At 36.1% G+C, this 27,588-nt stretch overlaps 1 protein-coding gene across 6 annotated transcripts; it reads right to left on the reverse strand.

Annotated features, from left to right (window-relative positions):
• myom2a (myomesin 2a) lies at window positions 1-26,812 on the reverse strand. 6 transcript variants are annotated; one of them, XM_058791779.1, is made up of 41 exons: window positions 26,543-26,812; window positions 26,404-26,428; window positions 26,248-26,308; window positions 25,338-25,440; window positions 23,075-23,167; window positions 22,762-22,897; window positions 22,434-22,588; window positions 22,102-22,194; window positions 19,035-19,123; window positions 18,911-18,952; window positions 17,665-17,826; window positions 17,418-17,579; window positions 16,980-17,121; window positions 16,361-16,554; window positions 15,830-15,886; window positions 14,571-14,698; window positions 14,061-14,244; window positions 13,899-13,916; window positions 13,451-13,625; window positions 13,217-13,338; window positions 12,687-12,704; window positions 10,200-10,387; window positions 9,923-10,049; window positions 8,337-8,515; window positions 8,121-8,235; window positions 6,319-6,478; window positions 5,930-6,036; window positions 5,803-5,847; window positions 5,556-5,692; window positions 4,634-4,778; window positions 4,460-4,519; window positions 4,270-4,337; window positions 4,070-4,183; window positions 3,859-3,946; window positions 2,736-2,774; window positions 2,504-2,609; window positions 2,176-2,339; window positions 1,798-1,834; window positions 1,367-1,389; window positions 1,006-1,061; window positions 1-908 (listed from the first exon to the last, which is right to left on the reverse strand). In XM_058791779.1, exons 4-41 carry the CDS (start codon window positions 25,415-25,417, stop codon window positions 420-422), a joined length of 4,497 nt encoding a protein of 1,498 aa, XP_058647762.1. In that variant the 5' UTR covers window positions 25,418-25,440; window positions 26,248-26,308; window positions 26,404-26,428; window positions 26,543-26,812; the 3' UTR covers window positions 1-419. The 6 variants fall into 6 exon arrangements, with proteins under 6 accessions (XP_058647762.1, XP_058647761.1, XP_058647765.1 ...); XM_058791778.1 differs by having other exon boundaries at window positions 26,248-26,311; XM_058791782.1 differs by lacking the exon at window positions 25,338-25,440.
• Window positions 26,813-27,588: the final 776 nt, after the last annotated feature.

The raw sequence follows: 27,588 nt of genomic DNA on the forward strand, positions 1-27,588 counted from the left end.
TGAAGGTCCACTCCAGAGAGGAGACGGCTGATTTTTATTGGCACCAACAAGCATTTGGAGGGTACAGAACAAAGACAGAGTAGACAGTGGTGGCCTTTGTGATGATTTTGACCGGCCCAACAGCACTTCAGCAACTTTCTTATCGTTTGGCTGCGAAAGCAATACATAAAACACAATCTTCCTATTTTTTTTTACTCTATTTCAGAGATGAAAACTGGTACATTGGAGTCTGAAGCTGATCTTAAAGGACTCTTCCCTCAGATATTTTACTGTATGTGTGTTTAACCTCGCAGCTGTACCAGTGACAGATCCAGATTTGGAGACTACTGCAGCAAACTAAAACAGATCATCTTCAGACTATACATCAACTCTATCAATACTTCATGTATCTTCAGATTCTATTAGCCATAGTTTACTAGTTACTTCTTAGTAGGGGTGGGGGATCTCATGGATCTTGGTGGGGTGGGGGATCTCATGGATCTGGGTGGGGTGGGTGATTTAGGAGCTGGAGTTGGAGTGGGAGATTTCACAGACGGAGGTGGAGTAGGGGTTGGGGACTTCACGGAGGGCGCAGGAGTTGGGGTCTTTGCAGACTGTGGAGCGGGAGTAGCTGGCTTGGGGGTAGCGACGGGCTTGGACATCTGTCCCAGTTTGGGCTCTGGGATCTCTTCGCCTTGCTTGTAGACGCTGACTGTGATCTCCACGAATTCACCTCCATACTTGTTCCGTACATTGATGCTGTACTTTCCAGAATCTTCCACGTGCACACTATTGATAGTGAGGCTGGCGAACTTGCCACCCTCGAAGGTGATCTTGTAGGAGTCGTTGGACACAACTTCCTGCTCGTTCTTAAACCAGGTGACCTCTGGGCTGGGGTCACCCCACACTGTGCAAGTAAGACTCAGGCTCTGCAGAGGTGAAAGGTCACAAAGTATGTGCAGATGTACTATGAATCAATCCATCATATATGAACACCTCATGTGGGAAAATTAAAAGATACACTACCTTCTTTTCCATAATGGTGACAACATCTGGCAGGCCACCTACCACTCTACCACGATCTACAGAACGCAAATAGTTCATATAACACATTTGGACACTATTTCCAACTTAAGTAAATCAAAAGAATGAATAGTTTTTAGTAAAAATGACACTGATTTAATAATAAATAGGTTACTTCCATTTGTATGAAAATTTGGGTCATAATTCTGGCATCTGTACACATTCCTAAGCTGATTTAATGAGATTATTTTCATTGTACAAAGCTTTACACTCCATTATACTGTCTGAGTTCAAGTATGCATGAATATGAACCGGATTAGAGCCCTATTAATGTTGCATTTGAGCAGTTCTCGGAAATACTCACTCTTCTCAGCAAAGGCAGCAGCTCTGATGAAAGAAAGAGAGAAAGAGAGAAAATATGAGTGTTTGGCTCTATTTTTGAGCTGATTCTTAAAGGGAGAGTTCACCCAAAAATGACAATTCTGTGATTAATTGCTCACCCTCATGTCGTTCCAAACTGTAAGAACTTTGTTCATATTCAAAACAAAAATTAATTAAGGTATTTCTGATGAAATTAGAGAACTTTATGACCCTGTTTGCTTGTAGTTTATGGAGGTCCAGAAAACTCTTGGATTTCATAAAAAATGTCTTAATTTGTGTGAGATGGACAAAGGTCTTATGGGTTTGGAACGACATGAGGGTGAGTAATTAAAGAACTTTCATTTTTTGGGTGAATTATCCCTTTAAGAAAAAAACTAAACAAAAAACACACTGAAGCGATGGAGATTGTCTTACTTAAGTCTCTGGAACTCTGCATATGCATCAGTGTATGCTGTTAGAATGAAGGAACACATTACAAGAAGTAAGTAACACATTATAAAAGAGTCCACGACAAATAAATGTTTCTGTGACAAAGGAAATGAAAAAAAACCCCACAAAATCATAAAAACACATGTGCCAGTTTTGGTTTTAATTTTGGAGAAAAAGTTTTTTTCCCCATTATTTGATAAGTTTTATAACCCTTCCATTTTTCACTTTATGCTCCTCAAAAATATTAATCACAGAACATGTGTATTCAAATATTTGTATGCATATAGAATTTTTAATCTAGTTAATGTTTATTTTTATGCCAAATTCTGACCAACAGCATTCAGCAATCCAGCTTCCACTTGCCTTGTCCAGAAAGGTCAAAGGTGCGAGAGTGTGATTTTTTCCCATCATGAACCTCAATGGTATAATGACCCTTTTCCTTATCTGTGGGCTCACAGATCTGCATCCAAGCCATCTCAGATGTGCCTCCGATTCTCATCTTCTCTGAGGAGGAGATCTTACTCTCCCTGCAGCCAGAACACCAAAAGAAAGTCACTCACTTTGACTACAACCCGCCAAACCCAACACATACTCCTGTTCTGATCTCAAGCTTATATTATCATATAACGCCTCATATAATTCCATTATCATCTGATTTGTATATGGTTGGCCTCTCTTTATGTGAATGTACCTATGAAACCAGCTAGTTTTCATCTCCTCTGTGTAGTACTTCATGTAGCATTGCAGTCTGATACCCTCTGGTGTGCACTGAAGAACCAATTCAGAGGCAGAGGAACCTGTAACGAAACACACAAAACATTCAAACTACAATAGTAATACTAGTTTTAAATGGATCTGAAAAATGGAAGTGAATCTAATGATTTCAGCCAGTTCATAAAATCAGAAGAGAGTAACCAACATACCAGCAATACCGGCAATGGCGTTGATGATATCCTCAAACACTGAAAAAAAGAAATTAATAATCATGACAAATAGTGTTTACATATAGTTTTTTCTTTTTTAATTATAGTGTGTCTATAAATACACTACTACTTAAACGTTTGGGGAATCTTATGCTCACCAAGGTGGCATTTATTTGACCAAAAAAAACAGTAAAAACAGTAATATTGTGAAAGATTATCACAATTTAAAATATCTGTTTTCTATTTTAATACATTTTAAAATGTAATTTATTACTGTGATGCAAAGCTGAATTTTCAGTAGCCGTTAATCCAGGTCATTGCACACTGAGTCCAAAAGTTTTGAGTGCGTTTTTCCGTTTTTTCGTATTCCTCATCCTTTCCTATAAATGCATGCGAAAATCGAACCTGATCCGAATTTTTTTATGAAGGACGAAAGTCTCGGAGGCAGTGTGTAAACGTGATTGACACAACGCGAGGTCGTATTTATTTATTAACGTGCGAAAATTTCGGACTCGGTGTGCAATGACCTTTAGTGATCACAAATCATTCTACACGGCAAAAAATGCTTTTCTTACTTAGATTTTCTGTCTTGTTTCCAGCCAAAATATCTAAAAATTCTTAAATCAAGAAGGATTTTCTAGACAAGTAAAAATGATTGTCAAAAATGTCAAAATTAAGAGAGTTTTTTTGATTGGGATAAGCAAAATAATTTAGTTTTCTGTTTGAAATAAGATTATTTTGCTTACTCCATTGGCAGATTCTTTTGTTTGTTTCAAGCAAAAACTCTCTTAATTTTGACTTTTTTCTGAAAACAAGACAATCATTTTTACTTGTCTAGAAAATCCTTCTTGATTTAAGAATTTTTAGATATTTTGGTTGGAAACAAGAGAGAAAATCATTTTTTTGCAGTGTAATATGCTGATCAAGAAGCATTTCTTCTTATGTTGAAAACAGCTGTGCTGCATGATATTTCTATGAAAACAATGTAAAAGTCTGTCCTGCCACTTTTGATCAATTTAATGTGTCGCTGCTGCATAAAATTACTATCTTTGCGACCACAAACCTTTAAACAGCTGGCTATATATAACACACACATATATAGTAATGAAATACATGTCGTTACCTTGGCCAGAAATATCATAGACAGAAGTGTCTTTTCCACGGTCATCACCCAGTACAGCTTTGTAAATTCCCTGGTCTTTTCTGGAGAACTGTTGGAACAGAAAATAGTTACAATAAAAACAAAGTAAGCTAAATGTTGCATTTATTAATAGGCTGCTGCATTTATGTTAATGCTTTCTAAAGTTTGATCTCTGAAGCGCCGGTTATCATACCATGGGGATTGGAAGAGAGCAAGATCCAGACATTGGGTTTGGTGGAACATCAACAGTAATTTCTGCATCCTCTTTAAACCAGGTAAATGTTGTCTCTTTCTTCACATTGGCCAGCTACAGTGTAGACATATGGCAAGGATAATGATATGAGACTCTGCTATCGATGTTAAATAGTCCTTAAAATGCTGGGTTGTATTTACCTTGCACACAAGCATCACTGTGCATTCATCCGTCACATGGAAAGACAGGTATTCTGAGAAGTGAGGGCCTGAGAGAACCAGAATAATGTAACAGATTAATAAATGAAAATTGGCCACATATTACAATCAATACTGACAATATGGGGTACGAGTTTGTCACTTTTTGTGGTATTTACGTTGCTTCACAAACCTTGTTTTCTGATGTGCTCTTTTCTCTGGAACTCAGCTTCCTTCAGAGCAACTTTGAATACTAAGATTAGAAAAATACAAAGAACATTTGCTCACAGAGTTTTTATAGTTCTGTACTTATCCCACAACAGCATTGTGACTGGACTTTTACTTTTAGACACTGTTAAGCCCTTACCGTCTCCCACAAGAACCAGTGAGCTTTGGCTTTTGGCCTTGCCATCGTGGATCTGAATGGTGTAAGTGCCTTCATTGGCCTTGGTGAAGTGCTCAATAGTCATCTGGATGATTCCAGTAGAAACATCATGGCTGATTTTGCAACCCTAAACACACAGTGCAATCATTTTTTACCAAGGGTTTTAATTGTGACTTTAATGATACTACTACTTCTACTACTAATAATAATGTCAACAATTGCCTGTTTTTATTAATTATTTGTTTTATTTTTTATTTTTTATACAATTAAATGAAAAAAAAGTAAATAAAACTAATGAATAATTATTTGTTTAAAAATTATATTTAAATTTTTTTATATAATTCAATAAAAATAGTGAATAAAACTAATAAATAATAACTAATTTTGTTTATTATTTGTAAATATATAATTGTTTGTAAAGATCAACAATAACAACAATATTAATCATAATAATAGCCTAATCGTATTAATCATTTTGATTATTTATTATAATTGATTTTTAAATAATAATAAAACAATAATTAATAATAATAAATAATAACTGGCTGATTTTGATAATTATTTGTAAATAATAATAATGATGATGATGATGATGTCTATTTTTATTAGTTATTTGTGTAAAATGTACATTTCAATTATTATTATTATTATTAATTAGAATTAATTTTTAAATAATAAAAAACAGTAAATTAAACTAATAAATAATAAAACATTTTGGTTATTATTTGTAAATATATAATTATTTGTAAACAACAGCAACAATATTAATAATACTAGCCTAAGTGTATTAATTATTTGTAGTTTTTATTATTTATTATAATTGATATATATTGTTAATTGATATATTAATATTATAATTGATTGTAAATCAGTTGTTTTGGAGCAGTGAAGTGCTGGTTCGTACCTCAGCACTCGTGATGGCTTTATCGTTGACGATGAACCTGTAGTTGACAGAAGAGGACAACTTCAGCGCCTGCACCCAGAACCGCACATGACCCTTCTCCAGAATCTCATAATTCAGCTCCGTCTTCAGTGGAACAACTGATAAAAAAAAAAAAAGTAAAAAGTTATTCATTTAAACAACAAATCATTCTTAGATTCTCAAGAAATGACGACCAAAAACATTCATGAACAATCCACAGGCAACTCACTGGGATGTTTGATGTTGTAGCTCAGCTCCTGCATTTTCTTGAGCTCTGTAAAAGAAAACAGGTATCATATTAATTGAACTTCTTCATAAGTAAATAAAGAAAGAGAAATTTAAACCCAATCTCTGACCTTCTTTATTGACGGAGTAACTGGAAGAAACTCCATCTGTGTCAGTCACCGCGACAGAGTAGACGCCCAAATCCTCCTCCTCAGCGTTTACAAATGTCAGCTTAGACCTTGACAGAACACACCGCAGCTCGTTGATTTATAGCACTTTGCTACAGATCTTTATTACATAATAATGTAATATATGCAGCACAGTCTCATGACAATTTGTAAGTATTTTACAATTTGATAAACCGATTGCAATTTCATATGAATCTCATTTGTACATTTGTGTACAATCTTTTGACCTTGGTGGTGATATTTTACCCACAAATCATACGTTTTTACAATACTTAAAAATTCTCATGAGATCGTGTTGAATAAATGACAAAATCCACACAGATCAGACATACTGTCTTCCAGAGGACGTGATGGAGACCCTGCTTGATTCAGTGATTTCTTTGTAGGACTTTGACCATGTGAACTTAGAGGTCTCGGAAACTTCACAAGCTTCAAAGTTTAAGAAAATGTCTCCGGTTTCTTCATCCACACCACATGCAATCTCCTTTGTACCTTAAAAATAATGCAAAATAATATCAAAATAAGGAGTTTTATCTATCATAATCCACTTTTTGCCATTCAATGAAAGGTGACCCTATTTGCTTTCACTGTACGGGAAACAGCAGCTCGGGCATCCTGCTAAACATCTTTTATGTTCCAAGCAAGAAAGAAAGACAGGTTTGGAACAAAACTTTTATATGTTAAAGAATGGATGTGGATTAGGGCTGAAATGATTAGTCAACATTATCAAAAAAGAATTGTCAACAAATATTTCTGTCATCGAACAGTCATCTGACCTAATGTAAGGGCCTGCAATAAGGCGGTTTGACCAATATGGAGCTGTAGTGCAAAACTGTAATTCAGCACTCCCGGATGCAAGTCAAGAGAAGAAGAAAAACACGGCACTAATGAGAGCTGGAATGTAAGGGCAGCCGTGTGTTGGGTGCTTTCTTCTCAATAATGAAAAAAACAAACAACGGTGAGAAAACAGCAGTTAAGAAAGCATCTAATCATAGCGATGTGTATATGTTTGCATTAGCTGTGGCACTCAATCGGCACTCAAGTCACGTCATGTTTATTTATATAGTGCTTTATACAATAGATTGATTAAAAGCAAGCAGATTTACAGTATGAAAAAAATAACTATGTCAGTAACGCTTTCAGTTAGAATTACAACTTGATTTCCTGTTATAAAGCAGCTGTCCATTGTGGAGCAAACTAAAGATAAAATCTTTTTATTAGTGAATGCAAAAATAAATAAATAAATAAATAAACACTATTAAATTAAAGTGATAGTTTCGTTTGTATAGATTAAAGCTTTATCTAGCTCTGTACAATTTTGATTATTATAACACTATAAGGTGTTATAAGAGAGCTAATGTTTTGAATAAAATAATTTATCCAAAAATAAAATGCCTTATCACTTACTATTATTATTGTAAAAAAATTATTGTATAACTATTTTTACAGTTGTGACCCTGGACCACAAAACCAGTCTTAAGTCACTGGGGTATATTTGTAGCAATAGCCAAAAATACATTGTATGGGTCAAAATTATCCAATTTTATTTTATGCCAAAAATCATTAGTATATTAAGTAAAGATCATGTTCCATGAAGATATTTTGTAAATTTCTTACTGTAAATATATCAAAACTTAATTTTTTATTACTAATATGCATTGCTAAGAACTTCATTTGGACAACTTTAAATGCGATTTTCTCAATATTGTGATTTTTTTTTTGCACCCTCAGATTCCAGACTTTCAAATAGATGTATCTTGGTCAAATATTGTCCGATTTGACATCAGCTTTCAGCTTTCAGATGATGTATAAATATCAATTTCGAAAAATTGACACTTAAGACTGGTTTTGTGGTCCAGGGTCACAATTGTAAAATAATTGTTTGAAATTTTCAAAAGCTGAAGTGATTGCCTTAATTTATTTATTAGTTAGAATGTGTAACTCAATATTTTCACTAATTGTAAAAGCTGAATAATAGAACAAAGCCTACTGATTAATCTGTGAAATAATTGTTAATCGTTAAATTATCGGTAATCGTTAAATTAATCCAATTTACAAAAAAATCTAAATCGTTTGTTGCAGCCCTATTGTTAATGAGTGCTTACAGTTGTTAATAATACAGTATTGCAGTTACCTGGTAGTGCTTTCGCACATACGGGATCGGACACTTCTGAGGCTTTTCCAACACCTTTAGCATTCACAGCCCGCACTCTGAACACATATGACGCTCCAGTCTCTAGTCCAGCCACCTACAGATCAGTGTATAAACATCTGAATATGTATTTCACATATCACATACATGTTCCTATCAACAGAGTTTTGTAACAAAATGAGGGGTTTTGTGTGACACCTTCAAGTAGCAATGCCCAATTGGCTCAGCATTCACAGCGGCAAAATCTGATGAGCCCTTCTTTGCCATGTCCACAAAGTAGCCAGTGATGGGACAATCTCCGCCGTACACAGGAGGCTTCCACTGCACCAGGACAGAGGTGTCACGCACCTCCCAGAAACTAATGTCATACACTGGGCCTGATAACAAAGAGAGGAATTATGAATTTAGACAAGATGGTATTTTCTGCTGTGCAACCTTCATATATGAACAGTGTTGGGAAGTTAGTTACATGTAACAGAGTTACATAATTTAATTACAAAATAAATGTAACTGTAATCCGTTACAGTTACTTATGAAAATGTTAATGATTACAAACAGGGTTACATCTGAATATTTTCACACACATGCAGATATGATTAATTTCTTTCCCATATTGCATTGACTGCTTTAAAACACAAAACACCAATCTTTCAGGAGTTAAGGACACATAATAGGACACATGCTTAACGGTTTTATTTCCCATTTGCGTTTATGTATATGTTTATTTTTTAAGATGAACTGCTTTTCCCAAGGCATTGTTCCCATATGCCAGTGTTTCCTGTCATAGCTATGCAAAGATTTGATTTCAAAAACAGTATCATAGCTATTAAACGGTTTCTTGTTATGATTTTAAATCTGTATTTAACCTCAGAATGATCTCAAAGTAAAAAGATGTGCTGAAGTTTAATTTTGTGGTGGCTGTGCTTTAAAATTCATGTGAAGAAGGATTTTGAAAGTCTGACAATGATCAGTGTTGAGTCTTACTGTAAGGTTAACCCTGCCTGCTTTCAATGTCTCAAAATGGTTAACAGTTGAAAACATTCATTAGAAATCTAAAAAAGTAATTAAATGTAATCTGTTACATTACTTTAATAAAGTAAATGAAATAGTTACATTACTTATTACATCTTAAATAATCTGTAACCTATTACATTTCCAACGCTGTATATGAATAACGATGACAGGAGCTGTTGATGTTAATTTCAGTGCAGTTATTATTTTTTCACCTTTAGATTCCAGGGGCCCGTTTTACTAACAGCTTGCGCCAGCGCAAACTGTCTTTTGGCTTTAAAATACTACTGTCCGGATTTACCAAAGACCTTATTGAATATGCATTTGCATTTGTGTTTCCCTTTTGGACGCAAAACTTATGGGAGTGTTCAAATGAATCACACAACGAGATTTGCTAACGTTTGCGCTCGTTAAATTACTGGTATTTGCGCCATTATTTAACGTCCAAAAAAGCATGTCTTAAACTATTTTGCGCTTGAAATGGCTGCAATTATTGTTGCTGGATTCGGTTCTTTTCAATGTACTGTGGCTACTTTATTTCTTTATTTGCGACTATGCTAATTTACACTGCGCTTGGTGTATTGCACTGGTCGATATGTAAATGAGATGTTGCACCTGTGTTCTTTAATTTGCACATTGTTAGTGAATTACCTGCAGAAATTTCCACACCCATCGGTGCTGTTTTGGAATTGCACTCTCGTGCTAATTTGCCCTGTTTATTAAAACTGGCTCTAGGTCTTTTGCTTTATGCTGACAGTAAACAGGGTACTGACCAGGTTCAGCCATTGTCCAGGCCTCACAGGCGAAAGCTTTGCTAGGCTCAGATGGCAGGCCAACTCCGGCCAAGTTAGCAGCCTGAACCTTGAACTCGTAGAAAACTCCACTGGTCAGATTCTCCACCTGGATCCAGATGTTAAAAATACAGATAAATCCAGAAAACACACAACAACGGTACACATTTAGAGTAATTTTTTTAAAATCCAAAGATAAAGATATATTTCAAATAAGTTCTTGAATAGATTTTAAGAAATATATTCATGGAGAGCGTACCGTGAAGGTCCTGTGGACAGCCGGGTTGGGGCTAACCTCCTTCCAGTCGACTGATCCCGCCTCACGCTTGTCCAGGTAGTAAGATGTGATCTTAGAGCCGCCTGTGTTTTTGGGGCGTTTCCAGGCCAGGGTCATGGAGGATCCATTACAGTTCAGCAGACTGATGCCGTATGGGGCAGAGGGAGTAGCTGATCATGTGAGACAGAGGGAAAAACGTTCAGCGAGATGGATAACAGTTCTGACAATCACATACATTATGAGTGACTAGAGCCATTGTGGATCGAATAAAAAACAGGTGCAAGATTAAATCATTGACTGTGACCAGGGGCGGACTTTTCAGGGGCGAAATTTTCAGGTATGGGGCCCCAACACAATAACTATCTAGGTCTTTTACACCTGACCATTATTTTGCTCGCTCGCCCTCATACTTTATAGTTTATTTATCCCTTCACAACCAGTAATTAGTCAACCTGATGCTGTTCTAAAGCCATTTTTTTTTTTTTTGGGATCACGAAAGAAGACATTATCAAAGAAAAAAAAATGCTTGCACTTGTACATTTCATAAATTGTAAACTTTTTAATCTTTTTACAAACATAAAATTATCCCATGCAACTCATTCCATTTTCCAAGTGTTCTGAAGGTGTCCAAACACTCATATAAATGCACGAATGCAATGACGTTTTGCTATTTTTTTGCTAATAATGGATTATATTTTCGATTTGTTTCCCGGCAATCCCTACTTCTTGGCACTCTGTAAGGCTAATTGCTAAAGCTATCATGGTCTCTGCCTGTTTTCACTGATGCTGCCTTTAAATGCTACCAGAATGATCGTGAATAGGAATGTGGTAGTTGAAAGTTGCATATGAAAGCAATGAGAGTCGAGTTCATAATCAGAAGTGGGACTTATAAAGTTATGATAGCATGAGACCAGTTATGTTGTTATTTTTATCCTGCCGTGCTCCCCGTCTGTGTAATCCGGCAGCCATGTCACCCTGTAGCCCAAGACTGGTTACTCACTGAAGCTAAGCAGGGTTGAGCCTGGTGGGGTGGGAACCTGGATGGGAGACCTCCTGGGAAAACTAGGTTGCTGCTGGAAGAGGTGCTAGTGAGGCCAGCAGGGGGTGCTCACCCTGTGGTCCGTGTGGGTCTTAGTGCCCCAGTATAGTGATGGGGACACTATACTGTAAAAAGCACCGTCCTTCGGATGAGACGTTAAACCGAGGTCCTGACTCTCTGTGGTCATTAAAAATCCCAGGATGTCTTTCGAAAAGAGTAGAGGTGTGATCTCGGCATCCTGGCCAAATTCGCCCATTGGCCTCTGACCATCATGGCCTCCTAACAATCCCCAAATCTGCTGATTGGCTTCATCACTCTGTCTCCTCTCCACCAGTAAACTGGTGTGTGGTGGGCGTTCTGGCGCACTATGGCTGCCGTCGCATCATCCAGGTGGATGCTGCACACTGGTGGTGGATGAGGAGAACCCCCCCAACAATGTAAAGCGCTTTGAGTGCCTAGAAAAGCGCTATATAAATGTAAGGAATTATTATTATTATTATAATTCATAACCGCAAATTTATTATGCACAATATAATCAGATGACTGACTTTGAAACAGAGTATGTTTTCTGTAAAGATAACAGGCTTGTACTAATAGTGGAATGTTTATTTGCAAAGGATAGCACTGCTAATGCCGGCGCTTGGAGATGGTCCTCACTGCAGAACACAAGATCCAGGGGGTGTGGTTGGATCTAGATCCAACTCCTCCCACCTTACATTTACCTAATCCTACCCGTCTCCACCCCCTGATCCCTAAACCCACCCATCCTCACCCCTAAACCTACCAATCTCCACCCCCTGGATGTGGATCCAACCCCGCCTCCTGGATCTTTTGTTCTGCAGTGAGGGGCTACTGGGCGCTTGAGCTCCTGAATCTCCGCCCTCTTCTCCGGGAGCAACAGCTCATTTTCATTTAAAGCAACATACTCAAAATCAGCGCATCTGGGCTCATATGCTAAAAGTGGCAATTTTAACAAGCTATAAAAATTTATCTGTGGGTTATTCTGAGCTAAAATTTCACATATATGCTCTGGGGACATCGGAGACTTATTTTACATCTTGTAAAAGGGGCATAATAGGTCCCCTTTAAAGATTCTGGTCATTGCATTCAAGAAACCAACAGATATGTCTGTGATTGGGTACATTGCTCAATACTGCAAATATGTTTTGCCAATATCAGAATTTCTGGGGCCCTAAGCGGCTGCTTACCTCGCTTATATGTTAAGTCCGCCCCTGACTGTGACATGAGATTCAGTGATTGGTTATAGATGCACTAGCATACACAAATTCACAAACAGCCAAGAATTAAACGTGCCTACAATAAGTGTATCTCACACTGATGTGACTTTACTTTAGAACTGATTTCATTAGGCTTGTGTGTAAATATCAGTGCTAAATCACTTTATAAATGGAAATATATTACATACATACCATACTCCACTGCCCCAACTGTATAAGATAACACAAATGTTTATGGCAACAACACAGAGCTTTATTTAAATGTTAAATGAGAAATTGTACGTCTTTTAGATTTGCCTATTTTTGAATCTCCTACTGTCAATGTTTGTTTTTGCATGATAATACATCCATGCCAGTAGGTGTCAGTATAAACTACAAGACTTATTTAGTGCACCTTTAATATGCTACTTTAATATTCCTACTATTCTTACACCTTGAATATTTTACTATTTATACTCTCTATTATTGGATACATTTGCATATTTTTGCATATGCAACTGACAATGTTTGGATAATACATCCACACCAGTAGGTGTCAATATAAACTACAAGACCACCGCTGTATACAGGCCAGTTAAACAAACAAACAAACAAACAATTTAGTGTGCCTTTAAAACAACGATAAATCACCATTTTGGTAAACTAATTGTCTTATCCTAACCTCCCTTCCCTTTATAACCTTTGTAACATTGCTATAGAAGTCAGCATAGTTGTATACGTACAAAGAGCAGCATCAATGAAGAGAGGAGCGGATTCCTGTGATTCTTCGCTCAATCCGTAAGCATTCACGGCTTGCACACGGAACACGTACGTATCTCCGGGGACCAAACCATGGACCACAAACCTGACAAATGTAAATCCAGACAGTCAAGCACAATGTAAACCAACCTCTAACTTCTCAAGCGACTATTGTGACAAAGTTAAACTAAATCTGGATGTTTTTGTACACATTTTACCTGGTGTGTTTGTAAGGCCTGTGGTTACAAGGGAACCATTTCTTGGAGCCGACCAGAGAGGCATCCACATAGTAACCCATGAGGTTGTTAGTATGTTTCGGGGCCTCCCATTGCACAAAAGCAGACGTTTTAGTGTTTCTGGAAGCAATCACCTGTCCTGGGGCAGAGGGGACACCTGCACAAACCAAAAACCCAATTTTCAGAGATATTTTCACAGGTTTAACTGGGAGTGGAAGTCTACCGTGCTGCAAGTGAACATGTTACGGTGGATGGATGTGGGCTGAGGTGGGACTAAAACACAATAAATGTGAGCCAAACAACAACAAAGTGTCAAAGATCTCGTGGAGTGGAAAAGCATTTAAGACTGTTGTGATATTTCAGACTTTTAGCGAGCTAAGTGATTTCCTTTTCGCAAAGCAGAAGGCTGTGGTAACATAAACATACATACCAATATTCAACACAACACCTGCAAAATACAGCATGGAAGCATTTGTAGGAGTTTTTGCACACCTTCTGGACATCTCATATCACATAGTTTGGCATCTGATAGTTAAACAACCACAACAGCAGGACTGTTAAGTTGCAGTTTGCCAGTTTAGAGCCTTCTTACCATAAGGGTCCACCTTTTGGATGGGTGCTGTGGGCTCTGACGGCTCACTTGAGCCATACTTGTTGACAGTGATTACGCGGAAACGGTAAGATTTCTGGTCCTCCATATCGTAAACAGGGTAACGGGGAGATCGTAGCTGGACCGCAGTGTTGACTCTCTGCCAGACGTGACTGTCACCTACACACTAAGTCATGGAGAGTTTCCCCTTTAAAAACCCAGGAATTATGGGAAAAACAACCTTTTTACCAAATATGATGTCTGGCGCTGTAAAATTAAATCACATTATTACATTGATAATGTATTACATTTAAAGCACAATTAAAGACTTTAGTAAGTTTAGATTACAGCATTTTTATGTATAAATTCATTGACTTCCTTGATTTTCATGACAACTAGTTTTCTGAAAACTATTAAGATTAAGAAATTAACATTATTTATTCGTATTTAATAGATTTTAAGCATTATATGAGGAAAAACGTTTATTTTTACAGATAAAAAGTGCACACACACCTTCTCAATGAGGTACCACACAGGTGCCCGTCCACGAGGGCTAGGTGGTGTCCAGCTCAGAACAATGTATGTTTTGTTTATTTCTGTAGCATGCACATTGGTGGGTGGACCTGGTATTGTTACATACACTAAACAGGAATAAATCAGATGTTTATATATAAAATTACACTTTTAACATCATCTACTTTACATATACACTCTTATTTGCAGCGTGTTAGTAACTTAGTACTAATGTGTTGAGACAACATGAATTTTTGGCAAAAACCAAAACAAAAACAAAGCTACGTTAGAGAAAGAACTGAAAGGCATACAGTATATTGTATTGATTACCATTCCTCAGAATATTCTGTGAAAGTAATTTTATAAAAAAATAAATAGTAGCCAAAAATTCAGGTAGTCATATCCTGGTAAATTAAATTTTAGGATTTAGAGCACACTGCAGAAAAAACAACAACAATAACATTTTAATACTTTGAGATTTGTTTAACTTAGGTGGTTTTAATTAACAGATTATTTCACTCATTTATTTGCTGGTTAAATTCAGTCTGAGGAACACACGTTTTGGGTTAAATGCAGGGATGGTATTAAATCGGCCTTGGAGAATTATTGGTTAGCTGGTTAGCCAGTTCCCACTTAATATGTAATCTTATCTACCCTAAATTATTATTATTTATACTATTTATTCATTTTTGCTCTTGATGTCAGACCAGTCTGAGTAGCTGACATGAAATACTTTTGGAAGTCATGCTGCAATTCATTTAGAAACTATTACTATTTCTTTTCTAATTATATATTTTATTTTATATGCGGTTTACATGGCCTTTGGGAGATGACATGTAATATCTTTACTTTTAAAATTAATTTGAAGTCAGGACTACTTAAAATGAAGCCAAACAGGTGATTAAAAATGAAGAAAAACTTGATTAGTTACCGGCCACCTTCCATTCATATGAATTTGAAGGTTTAAAGGTCCATGGATATGCCATGGTTTATCTTTATTCTTGGTTACAATGGTCACATACATACATATTTTTAATGTAATACACAAGGAAGAGTTGTCTTCCTTAAAAATGAAAGGTAAATTTTCAAAAATCAAGGTTTTTGTTTAACCCTTGATGTTTTACTAGATGGAACGAATGAATGACAAAATGGATTAAGTGTTAAGTTGTAATTTGACAGAGACAGCATGCAGTTGGTTGGATTGAAAGGATGGAGAAAGATGATATTAATGGCTCAGTGAAATCTGAAACCGAATGTACCTCCTTGCAGTTCCTCCTGTCGGATCGCAATGTCATATTTCCCTTCGATTTTAATCACTGTTTCACAATACATAAACATAATACTTTAATTTCCCATCAGGTTAGGTGATTCCATTTAAAAATATTAAACACCGGACTGTTTTTAAGATCACCAGTACAGATGCCTTTAAGCTTCTGTGTACAACTTACCTGAAATGTGTATTTCAAATGTGACTCTAAAGACATATATTGAATTTGAAATTTGAAATAACACCGAAAAGAAAGTATTAAAGGCACTTGGATCACACCTGTGAGAATATTCTCTTTAATAAAACATAACTGAGCATCTAAGGAGGAAAAGCATAACACTGCTGTACACTTACTGTGACTGAAGCCAGAGTTGTCTGGAGCTTGAAGAAGCGTTTTTTTTTTGCTATTGATGCAAGCTCGCATTTTGCTTCAGTTTATTATAACAGCTCAGTTAAATCACGTGGGTTATACTGGTTCTGTTTTAGCACAAGATGTCTTTATCTGCTGTGTTTTTAGTCCTACCTTCCACATCGCTCTCCACTTCTGCAGCAGTCACTCCAGAAGACATCCTGGAAGGCAGACTGATGCCATCTTTGTTCACAGCCCTCACTCTGAAGTGATAGGAAGCCCCCTCGGTCAGGCCGTGGACGGGCAGCTTACACACTTTCACAGGGGAGTCATTGCACTGGACCCAGTCCTTAGTTCCTGACTTGCGTCTGCAAGATGCAAGATGTACGTAAGATTATTTAAAATATATGTCCAACATGTCTTTTTTTGTGCTTAATTATTTATCTAAATAACAAAAATGTATGCCCATTTCTGCAACTGAATAAAAAAATAAAAAAGGCTCCTGAGATTTTTTTAATCTCATAATTTCATGATACAAACTCGCAATTCTGAATTCTAATCAGAATTCTAATATTTTATACTTTTTATAGTTTATACTTCATGAGTTTATACTTCACCAGTCTGACTTTATAATACGCAGTTGCAAGTTATTAAGTCAGAATTGTGAGATATAAACTCGCAATTCTGAGAAGAAAAGTCAGACTTGCGAGTTCATATCTCTCAATTCCGTCGTTATTTCTCAAAATTGCAAGTTTAAATCTCACAATTCTGATTTTGTAACTCGCAATTTCACCTGTCCACAAAGTATCCAGTGATGGGAGCCTCATGGGTGGTGTTTGGAGGTTTCCAGGAGACCAGGACGTAATCTGCGTTGACATCAGAGGCTTTAACATCCATGGGGGCTCCAGGGGCCCCGGCCACTGTGGGAGTGGCATCTGTGAAACAAATACAGACATATTCAAATATATATATATATATATATATGTAATTTCATGGATGTATCAAAAAAGCAATTATATTGCTTTTTCATTTAAGTGTTAGACTAAATGTAATAGCTCTCCAGAACCAATGTTTCAATATGTCTGCTCACAAATCTTTGTTTCGCAGGGCAAGGTAAACGCAACACAAATTTTATTGTAATTATTCCTCCAATCTCATGTTTTTTCCCACAACCATGTCCCCCTCCCAGTTATTTTAGTAATTGTTAGATTATGCATCACATATGCTGTACCTTTAACAAACAGGTAAGCGCTGTGTTCAGTAGTTCCATTCTTGGTCCAAATGCGAAGCGTGTAAAGACCCTCATCATCCTTGTTCAGGTGAGGAAGTGTGAGCTTGGCGACCCCACCACCAATAGACATCTCAGCCCACCTGGATGGCATTAGCAAAGTATCTACACACACACAAATACAAAGTGTGTTAGTATCAGTTGACCTTTTTCAGTGCTTCTAAACTGAATGAGAAATGCAGCCTCTCACCATCTCTGTACCACGTGGCCTCGGGTGGCAGGTTTGGCAGATCAGGCACCACCACCATGTTGGCCACCAGACTAACAAACCCTCCTTCGGTACCAAACGTCACTCCAAATGACTCCAGCAGGGTCACCTCAAGCTTGCTGGGATGAATGCCGAACAGAGGAGCTAAAGGAAACACAATTTAAACCCATGACCACCCATGGGTCAGGTATGCACCATACCAATAAACCAAACCATTTGATTGTGTAAAATATGTTTAGCTAATGTTTTTGTATTAAATCCTCTTATTTATTTCTTTAGTTTACCATAATGAATTTCCATGACTGTTTTTCGTGATTGTTGGGTATTATAATTATAGAGACTGCACTCATAAAGATAAATCCTAACCTATATGAAATATTTTAAAGCTGCAAAAAAAAAAACAATAGATGACTTTTAAATATTTTAAGATTTTATTATAAGCTGCTTCAATGCTTTTGAATTGGTTTATAAAACTTTTGCGTTGCCTTGAAAAACTCCCCCAAAAAACACAATGACAAATTCCTAAACTATATGAAATATTTTAAAGCTGCAAAAAATAGATATTTGCATGACTTTTAAATATTTTATTATAAGATGATATAATCTATTTTAAATAACTTTTATTAATTTCTGTGGTTTTTCATGGTAATCATATTTTTAAAAGAAATTAGTTTGTTTGTTACTTTTCATATATTTTATTTGTTTTTAATTTTATTTAATTTTAAAAATTATTATTATTATTATTTTTAATGAATTTATTTATTTTAATATATTTGATTGCATTTAGATTTTATTTGTTTGTTTGTTTATTTTTACATTTATTTATATGTATCAACCATACTTCATTTACTTAAATCCCCAAGATGTAAAGCTTGTTGTCTTCATATTTCATATTTATTATATTTCATATTAACTTTCACACAAAAAAGGCAATTTGTTCTGTTCATTATTTTTCCACAACACAGTTCTTCAAGTCATTTGAGAATCCATGAGAATAACTAAGGATGCAGTAACTATGAACACATGTTGTTTGTATATGGACAACTCTAGGAGGTGTTTACCACACTACCTTCTGTTTACAAGCACAAATGAACCCTGGGAAAAATGTGACATTGTTTCCATGTCTTATCAAGGCTTTCAGTTTGGAACAGAACAGATATTTATGGCTCATGATCTCAAGTAAGGTCCTTCAGACCTGGGCCTCAGCCAAACGCAAGCTCCATCTCACCTTGCCCTGGCAGATGGGAGAGCTCTCCTCCCCCTAGTGGCCCTACAAGGAAAGACAAGCAAGGCAAATTACTAAAAGACCAAAAGAGAAGAGAAAAGATGAGGAGAAAAGAAGACACACTCACTCCTGACGCAGACAGTAGCCTTGGAAGTGGCCTTTCCATGCGGACTGGTTGCCACAGCACTGTACACTCCAGAATCAGTAACTGCACATCTGCAATCAAACAACACAATTTCACAATGTAAATAAACCAGAAATATAAAGAATTATCTTTGGTGCCATTCAAAATTAATATTATAGATTATAGAGGTCATATGGACTCAGATTAGTTAACCCAAAAATTCAAATTCTGTCATCATTTACTCGTGTTGTTTCAAACCCATCATTGTATGGCTTGCTGTCTTCCATGAAACACAAAAGAAAATGTTGATATTTCAAAGAATATTTATAACCAAACCATTTCAGTGACCACTGACTTGTATGGATGGGGGGCCACTATAGACGTTTTTCACATTTCCAGGTTTCTCAGCAGCGGAAGTCGTCATAGTTGGGTAAACTTTGAAAGCAGTGAATGGGAGAGTACCACAAATATATTTTTTGCATTCCCATTTGCTCAGATAGTGAAAGATAAAAACTCTACAATAGTGTTTTCACGACTTTTAATCAAAGGAAATAAAAATGAGAGAGACTGATAACGGCAGTCAGAGGAGAGAACGATATCAAATTTACCATTCCTCCCATAGACACTGCACTAGAAACAAAGGTGATATATATAAAAGTATAGTGTTATAAATGTACATATTAGTGCTGTCAAACGATTAATAACATCCAAAATAAAAGTTTTTTTGCATAATATATGTGTGTGTTCTTTGTATATTTATTATGTTTATATAAAGACACACACATACAGTATATATTTTGAAAATATTTACATGTATTTACATGTCTATATTTATATTCATATAATTTATATTATAATAAATATATTTAATATATAAACAAAACCTATTCTTCTGAAATATATACATGCATGTGTGTGTATTTATATATAAATAATAAATATACACAGAACACATGTACATATATTATGTAAACAAAAACTATTACTTTGGATGCGATTAATCGCGATTAATCGTTTGACAGCATTAGTACATATATATATATTTTAAACTTTTGAGGATTTACGATGCTTTGAGGATTTACGATGAAAAGGGCCCATTGTGATCAAAATTGAAAATAATGACTGTGTTCAAAAAAGTTTCCCTGAACACTCCCCCTGTCTGCCATTGGTGATTCAAACCAATAGCCCACCCCTAATTCATGTCATTGGTTGAGCCACTGTTGCCATATACTGGGCTGGTCGGAATGTTCAAAGAAACAGTAATATTTTAAAAGCACAAGAGATCCAGTGTTTACACTTTTTGACTAAATTATCTTACAATTGACCCTTCGCAAAGACCCACCCCCCCTTCATTTCTGTTGCTATGTCCCACAAACCATGGTGCTCTCACGCCACACATCATGTTCTCACACAGTGAACATCGCGGAACAAATAGGACACAGACAACGTGCCAGAGCAGGTTACTTTAGGCATGAAACAAAGTCTCAGCTTTCAAATTTTTTCATTTTTTAAGAAATTCAAACAATAAATTTTGTTTTGTGTCATGATAGATTGCTGTAGCGCCTCAGTTCAAGAGGCACGTGAACTTTACTAGTTATAGCATGAAATAAACTTGAATGAACATCAGAAGGTATCTTGTTTCCACCGCGTAAAGACGTCAGTACACTCTATTTTTCAAGTTTAAGTCCACCGACGTTAATCTACTCTCCAGTCTGGTTTGTTTGTCAGACAATAATGGCAGATTCAGCGTTATGATTGGTCAGATCGACTGTCAATCAAACTCCCAGTGAAGGGTCAACTGCCTGTGCATATTAAACTGGGAAAGGAGAAAATATCACAATGGAAAAATGACACACTTCAGGTTTAAAGGTGAGACAAAACATTTGTTTCACTATCCGCCAGTGGTCATTTGGCTAGTTAACAGGGTGGAAACATACTCTCTATTCCTCACACCTCTTTCAAGAACTGTTTGGTATGAGCGGAGAGACTCTGCATCCAGAACATGATCTCACACGACAGCAGTGTGTTGGACTCAGACATGCTGTGCTGTCCTTGAAGGAGTGAGAATAGAGCACCGAAATGTGACCTTCAGTCCCTGTGGACTATTTTAGAGCCACTCCTTTTCCTTTGCAATGCAAAAGAGATGTTTGTCCTGACCAGTACACCAATTTTCTTTTGTATTTGCATTGCTTGATTTCTCTCTGAGAGCTGTAGGAAAACATATAACAAGCTTTTCTGAGAATGAATGAGCGTCTGGTCAGCCCAAGCAGCGGCCACTGCGACGGCCTGGGATCTCTGAGAGGTGCTACTGTAATGGCGGCTGTGAGACTTCACGGCGTCAGGCGTTCCAGGATCGAATGACGCATAGCTAAGTTGAGCAGAACCAACAGCTGAGACTTCTTCAAGATGAACCTCACTGGGACTAAATTGGAAAGTGTCGCTCTCACAAGTACTTCATTCATTTTCGCAGACCATTACAGATGGAAAATGGAGAATTGCACTCTTCCAAAGAGTGAAAGTGAATGGAGGCCAGGAGGCTTTTTGTCCATTTTCTTCAAAAACAGACCAAAAGCACCATAAAAGTAGTCTGAATGCTTTGTAAGCTAAATCAAATCAGATGATATCATATCTTTGTGAGAGGAAAAGATAGAAATTTAAATAATTAGTCACTGACAATGTGGCCTTGAAAAATTTCCTTCACAGCTGTGGTCACCACTCACATTCTAAAAAATATCCTGTTAAATTTATGGTAAAAAAAATAAATAATAATAATAATAATAATTTTCTACAGGTCACCATTTTTATATGGAAGAGAGCAGCTTGGGCATTCTTCGCAATATCTCTCTTTGTGTTCCATGAAAGAAAGACAATCAAATGGGTTTTGAAAGACATAAGGGTGAGTAAATATTGAAGCTAAGTTCTCTTGAAAATGCGTAGCTAATTCATTTAGGTACAGTCAATGTGCAATAAAGCGAAACTTGAGGTGTTGTTTAATTGTTAGCAACTCTAAATTTAAAATGGAACAAGGAAACTACTAGAGGCTGTAAACTGAGGGTTTTTGAGGTCTTACCTGCTAATAATCAGACTGTGAACACCGTACTTGTTCTCAATTTTATACTTTCCAGGAGCACTCAAGGGTTCAATGGCAACATTATTCCTATACCTGCCAATACAGAGAAATACCATACAGTTATGCTTAATTTGAACCAAATTAGTGAGAGTAAAACCACAGCAGAGACAGAAAACTCATAAAGGACCTCATGAATGAAGCATGAGCAGAATAAATGCATGTGACAATTCATTTAAGCATAGTTTTACTAACAATTTACAGCCAAATGTTTCATTAAAATCATTACTAAAGCAGGTTATACGAAGGTTTTGGAATATAAAATAGAATCAAACCATTTGACAATAGGGTTGGGTTGGCCAGAGACGGTGCAGAACAGCTTAACGGGAGTCTTTTCCCACACAGTGTGAGCTCTCAGACTGATCAGGAAGTCCGGTGCTTTGGGAATCTCAACAGGATAATCCTTCCTCAAAGGCATCATTCCCTTCACCTGTTAAAATACAGGAAAATGACTGCTTTCTTTGAACTTCATTGTATGGACAAAATATACAACACTTAAAAATATCTTCTATTGTGCAGCACAGAAGAAAAAAGCCATCAGATTTGAAATAACAACAACACGAGGGTGAGTAAATGAGGAGAGATTTTTAAGATGATGTTCACCTCTCTAGTAATCTCAATATTGTCCACTTGCTCCTTTGTGGCCACTTTCATCCTGTGCAGCTCCTGCTGCAGCTGAACCAAATCTCTTCCAAAGTGAGCCGCCATTCTCTGATACTCCTGCATGCCTTCAGGAGCCCTGCGGACACAAAAATGAACATTTATATTCCAAAATGCACAGGTTTAGTCTTAAGAGTACAGTGGCATTATCATTTTCGTCATCTGTAAATATGGAAGAGGGCTTCAGGGTTTCTCTTACACTGTCTTTAAATAGCCCTCTGAACTGTAATAGATGCAGGAGCCAATAAAATCTCACCTCTCCCTGAAGGCTGGCACTGTGTAGGCTTGTTCCGCCATAGCCTCGGAGGCCTGGACCTGCTCCTTCTTCACTACCCGAGAGCTTGATTTCCTGTCGTACACATCAGAACAGTGTTTGAGTCATGTTTGCATCGTGTGACAGCAGTTTGTTACATTTCACACTTTGTGCTGTTGTGTGAAAGTTAGAATTTCACCTTCTGAAGGATCAATTGCATGGTTACAGTAGTACATTGTATATTGTGGATTTACTGTACAGTGGTTATTATTGCTTAAAATTGGAGTGGCAAGTGCGTAAACTGATTTAAAACTAATAAAACAAAGCCAGCCTGATCAGGAAACCATATTTGGCTGGCAAAAGCTAACAAAGTATTTTAACCTGCTCTGTTTTTTTTTTTTTTTTCAGTATTACTCTATAATGTGTCATTGTTAATGATTAATTCTGTTTAAATTGCTTAATTCTGCAAATTAAATTCAGTTTTGCACCAAATTAACTTGTGTAGAAGTACACTTTCATAATTTTTAAAAATGTGTACTTTGTAATAAAGTTTAACTTACAGTTTAAATCATTGTTTTAATAAACTTTAAATATACATATTAGTGGTGTCAAATGATTAATCGCGATTAATCGCATCCAAAATAAAAGTTTTTGTTTACATACATATGTATGTGTACTGTGTATATTTATAAATATAAATATTGTATATATTTTGAAAATATTTACATGTATATACATTTATATTCTTTATTTAATATATAAACATAACATATTTTCTTAAATATATACATGCATGTGTTTGTTTGTATTTATATATACATAATAAATATATACAGTATACACACATGTATTATGTAAACAAAAACTTATTTTGGATGTGATTAATCGCGATTAATCGTTTGACAGCACTAATACTTATAGCACTTGATTATTATTTTAACTGTAGTGTGTTATTTGATATTACATTTAAAGTTATATAAATGTAAATATAAATTGACTAAATTGCAACTTCATCATTACTACAAATGTGTAATTAGAAATAGAATTAAATACATGACATACAAGATTCAATAGAAATGATAATAATAAAGTATGTTTTAGTTTGCCATAAATGCTTGTCAGTACATTCGGCAGTACACTTTAAACACATTAAAAAAATACGAGTAATCATGAAATTACATATAAAGATGCCTTTATGTCCTATACCTAAGAGCCTTTATACCCAAGTGGTTTAAAAAAACTAATTGTTTTTACCATCATTTTCAAACTATAAATTCTTTTAATTTTAATTCTAATTAATATGCATTTAAGTGTCGGGAAACATAGAATTCAGTTTGCACTTACAGTATATTCTTTTTGTATATTAATAGAAATAAGTATCTATTATGGAAATAAGTATATTATTTATTGTTTTAAAATGTGTACTTAAACCACTTTAGATGGTTAATAAGTTCTTAATTAATTAGTGAATGAATAAGTTGTTTGTTCCTCCTCTTTTTCAAGTCACTTTGAAAAGAAAAAACAACAACTGTTAAATGCATGAATGCAAAAATGCAAATAAACAGATGCTAAACAGCATGTTTCAGTCAGCAGAGCCAGCAAAGCTTTAGAAAAACCTGACCAACAACTACGATTGTGTCTTCAATACAAAACAAATTATGATCCCAGAAATGTTTAAAAATATCATTCAAATGGTGATTTAAATGACTATTAATCCTAAGTACAATATGCTGTCTGGATCCAGATTCTCCTGTCTATTGCAAAATCTCAAACATTGATTAGAGCAACAAAATCAGTCCTCTAACGTATAGCAAGGCTTGGGAAAAGCTGATTTATTCATGCTTGTTAACCTAAATGAAACCGTCTCCACACTGAAGCAATTCTGAATTCCCCCAATACTCTTCACCTTAAATGTCAATACAAACCACTTTCTTTCTTGACAGCCAAAAAGCTTGAGCGTCATGCCTTATATCATATTTTCCTACAGTATGCGATGCAGTATTTTCTCCTTTCTCACCACTGATGTATTACGTAATGTTGAGTCTGTTCACAGCACACAGTAGCTTTGCATATACATCTTTAAACTGAGGCTCCAATCAGGTCAACTGACCTTCGGGTCTCTTAGGAAGCAACAAAGAGAGCGGTATTAGCATAAGCAGACGCTGCTGTGTGTTTAAGGACAGATCTTCTGGCCTGCTCAGCCAAATTCAAGCCAAAGCTATCCATATGCTCGGCCAATCGAATTCAATGCAACCGCATCCCATACCTTGAGTGCTGGACAACATGTTTTGAGCTTTGATGTTGCGTTTGCTCCTGCCGATAAAATGTAACGCCCTTCGCAGGCATGTCGGGAACACTCTGAAAAAGACCTTTAGACCACACCGAGACTCATTGTGCAGTCTAAATCATCTCTAAAAATAATTGATGCTGGGCAAAATATACAATTAAGAATGTTAAATATGAATATGGCACACATCTATTTTTAAGTAATATTGGTTGATCATGGTTAGCAATGATACATGTAATACACCAACAAATATAGAATGACTCCGACCTACTAAAATAAATCACCTTATAAACATACATACACTCCTGAACTGAATCAGTGTAATATCAGATGCTGTATATTCCCAGAGTCAGTTTTTACTTTAGCTTCTGGTTATTGTAAACTAGCACCAAAACCGCCTCTCCTCACATTCCAGCCCATCAGCAGCTCCATGAGCTCAAAGTGCATCGCATTACAGGCAGAAAGTGAAAAGCTGACCTCAGAGCTACAAAAATCCAAGCGGCAGCAAAAGAATCTGAGCAAAAGCCCTTAGATTTGACCTTTGACCCGCACATAATGCGACAGGCTGCTACGACCATAAGGTCTCATGTGGAAACCAACAAACTACAGGATTTGTGCAGTTAAACGAACTCTGAAAAGCACTTAAAAGTAGACCTGCAACTCATTTGGAACTAAATCTAATATCAAGATATGGAAGACTCGAAACATTTTGTAATGACCTCGAGTCCACAATCACTTCAGCTCTAGGCACCAGAGTCTTTCAATATTCAATAATATCAATGTTCAATCAAAGTCACGTGTGCAAAATACACCCAATATGATCATCTGGGAAGCGTACGTCTCCCAATAGTTATCTGTTAACAGTTTAATAAAATAAAGCTGCACTTACCCCAAGAGAAAAGAAGAGCTTTGAGTGTTGGAAGAGCAGCCTGAGAGCAGTTGGAAAGCTCCTGCTGATGGAACAAAAATAATGCACTCACTTAGGGAATGCCTTCACTCAGCCGCCCCATGTAAGGATACTCTTAAGACTATATATAGCATTTACCTCAATTTTCAGACCATTTTACCGACTGAAAGAGAACAAGACAACAGATTTAGTTTAAGAGGGGCAAATGTTCATTTTTTTTCTTTTTAATTGATTCAATGACTCTTGAGACATACAAATAGGGTAAAACTGATTTTACCTGGAAGCGCAACCTCAGCGGGATCGGCATCGGGAAGTTGTAGCCTTGTGTACGTTCTCACTAACTTCAGAAGGACAGAAGCTCATTTTCTACAACGACAGCAACTTTGGGCTCAAATTCGGTTCTCTTTTTGCCCTTGGCACAATTCTGAAAGATGCTTCGGTTTGTGAATATTTTAAAAAGCCTTGGGTTGATGTCAAGACAAGTACTTTTTAATCTTTTTTTTCTACAAGTAGAAGCGACTTCCAAAAGGATGCTGAAGTCGGAGTCTTAGGAGCCCTTTTTAGGGTTTTAATCTGCTCTCCCTCCCCTGGCCTACAGTTGCCAACATCTATTTTTAACAGGAGATAAAACAGAGAGAGAGACTGTAATAGACACCCTGCAGTTACAGTACTGCTGTATAAGTCATTAACTAATCAATACAGTCTGTCAAACCAGGCCTTGTAGATGTAGAACAAGAACAGGAAAAATCAGGGGACAAAAATAAGCATGAAAATAATGTTAATGTATAAACGAATTTAATAAACGAATAAATTGAAATGAATGAATGACAAATTATCATTATTATTATTATTTTGGTGACACTTTACAATAAAGTGTCATTTGTTAACATTAGTTAATGTATTAACTGACACAAACAAACAATGATTGATACATTTATTACACTATTTATTCATCTTTGTTAACGTTAATTAATAAAAATACAATGTTAGTTCACAGTGCATTAACTAAAGTTAACAAACACAACTTGAGATTTTAATACTGCATAAATGCTGTGGAAGTACTGATAATTCTTAGTTTATGTGGTAAAGTATTACAATTATTTTAATTACTAGTTGTTAAATGCATATAGAAAGCACAGCAATTTCAGCAGCTGGGCAAACTTTGGATGGCAGAACACCAACTTCTAAATACTGTATTAAAATAAAATAAAATAAAATGTGCCTATTATTGGCAACAGCACTAGGTAACTATATATTTCCACTTGGCAAGACTTTACCATTAATAACAATCCAACAACTCATTTTATCTTATTTTGCCATACA

The sequence above is a fragment of the Onychostoma macrolepis genome, chromosome 11 (assembly GCF_012432095.1).
Source record: "Onychostoma macrolepis isolate SWU-2019 chromosome 11, ASM1243209v1, whole genome shotgun sequence".
Classification (NCBI taxonomy): Eukaryota; Metazoa; Chordata; class Actinopteri; order Cypriniformes; family Cyprinidae; genus Onychostoma; species Onychostoma macrolepis.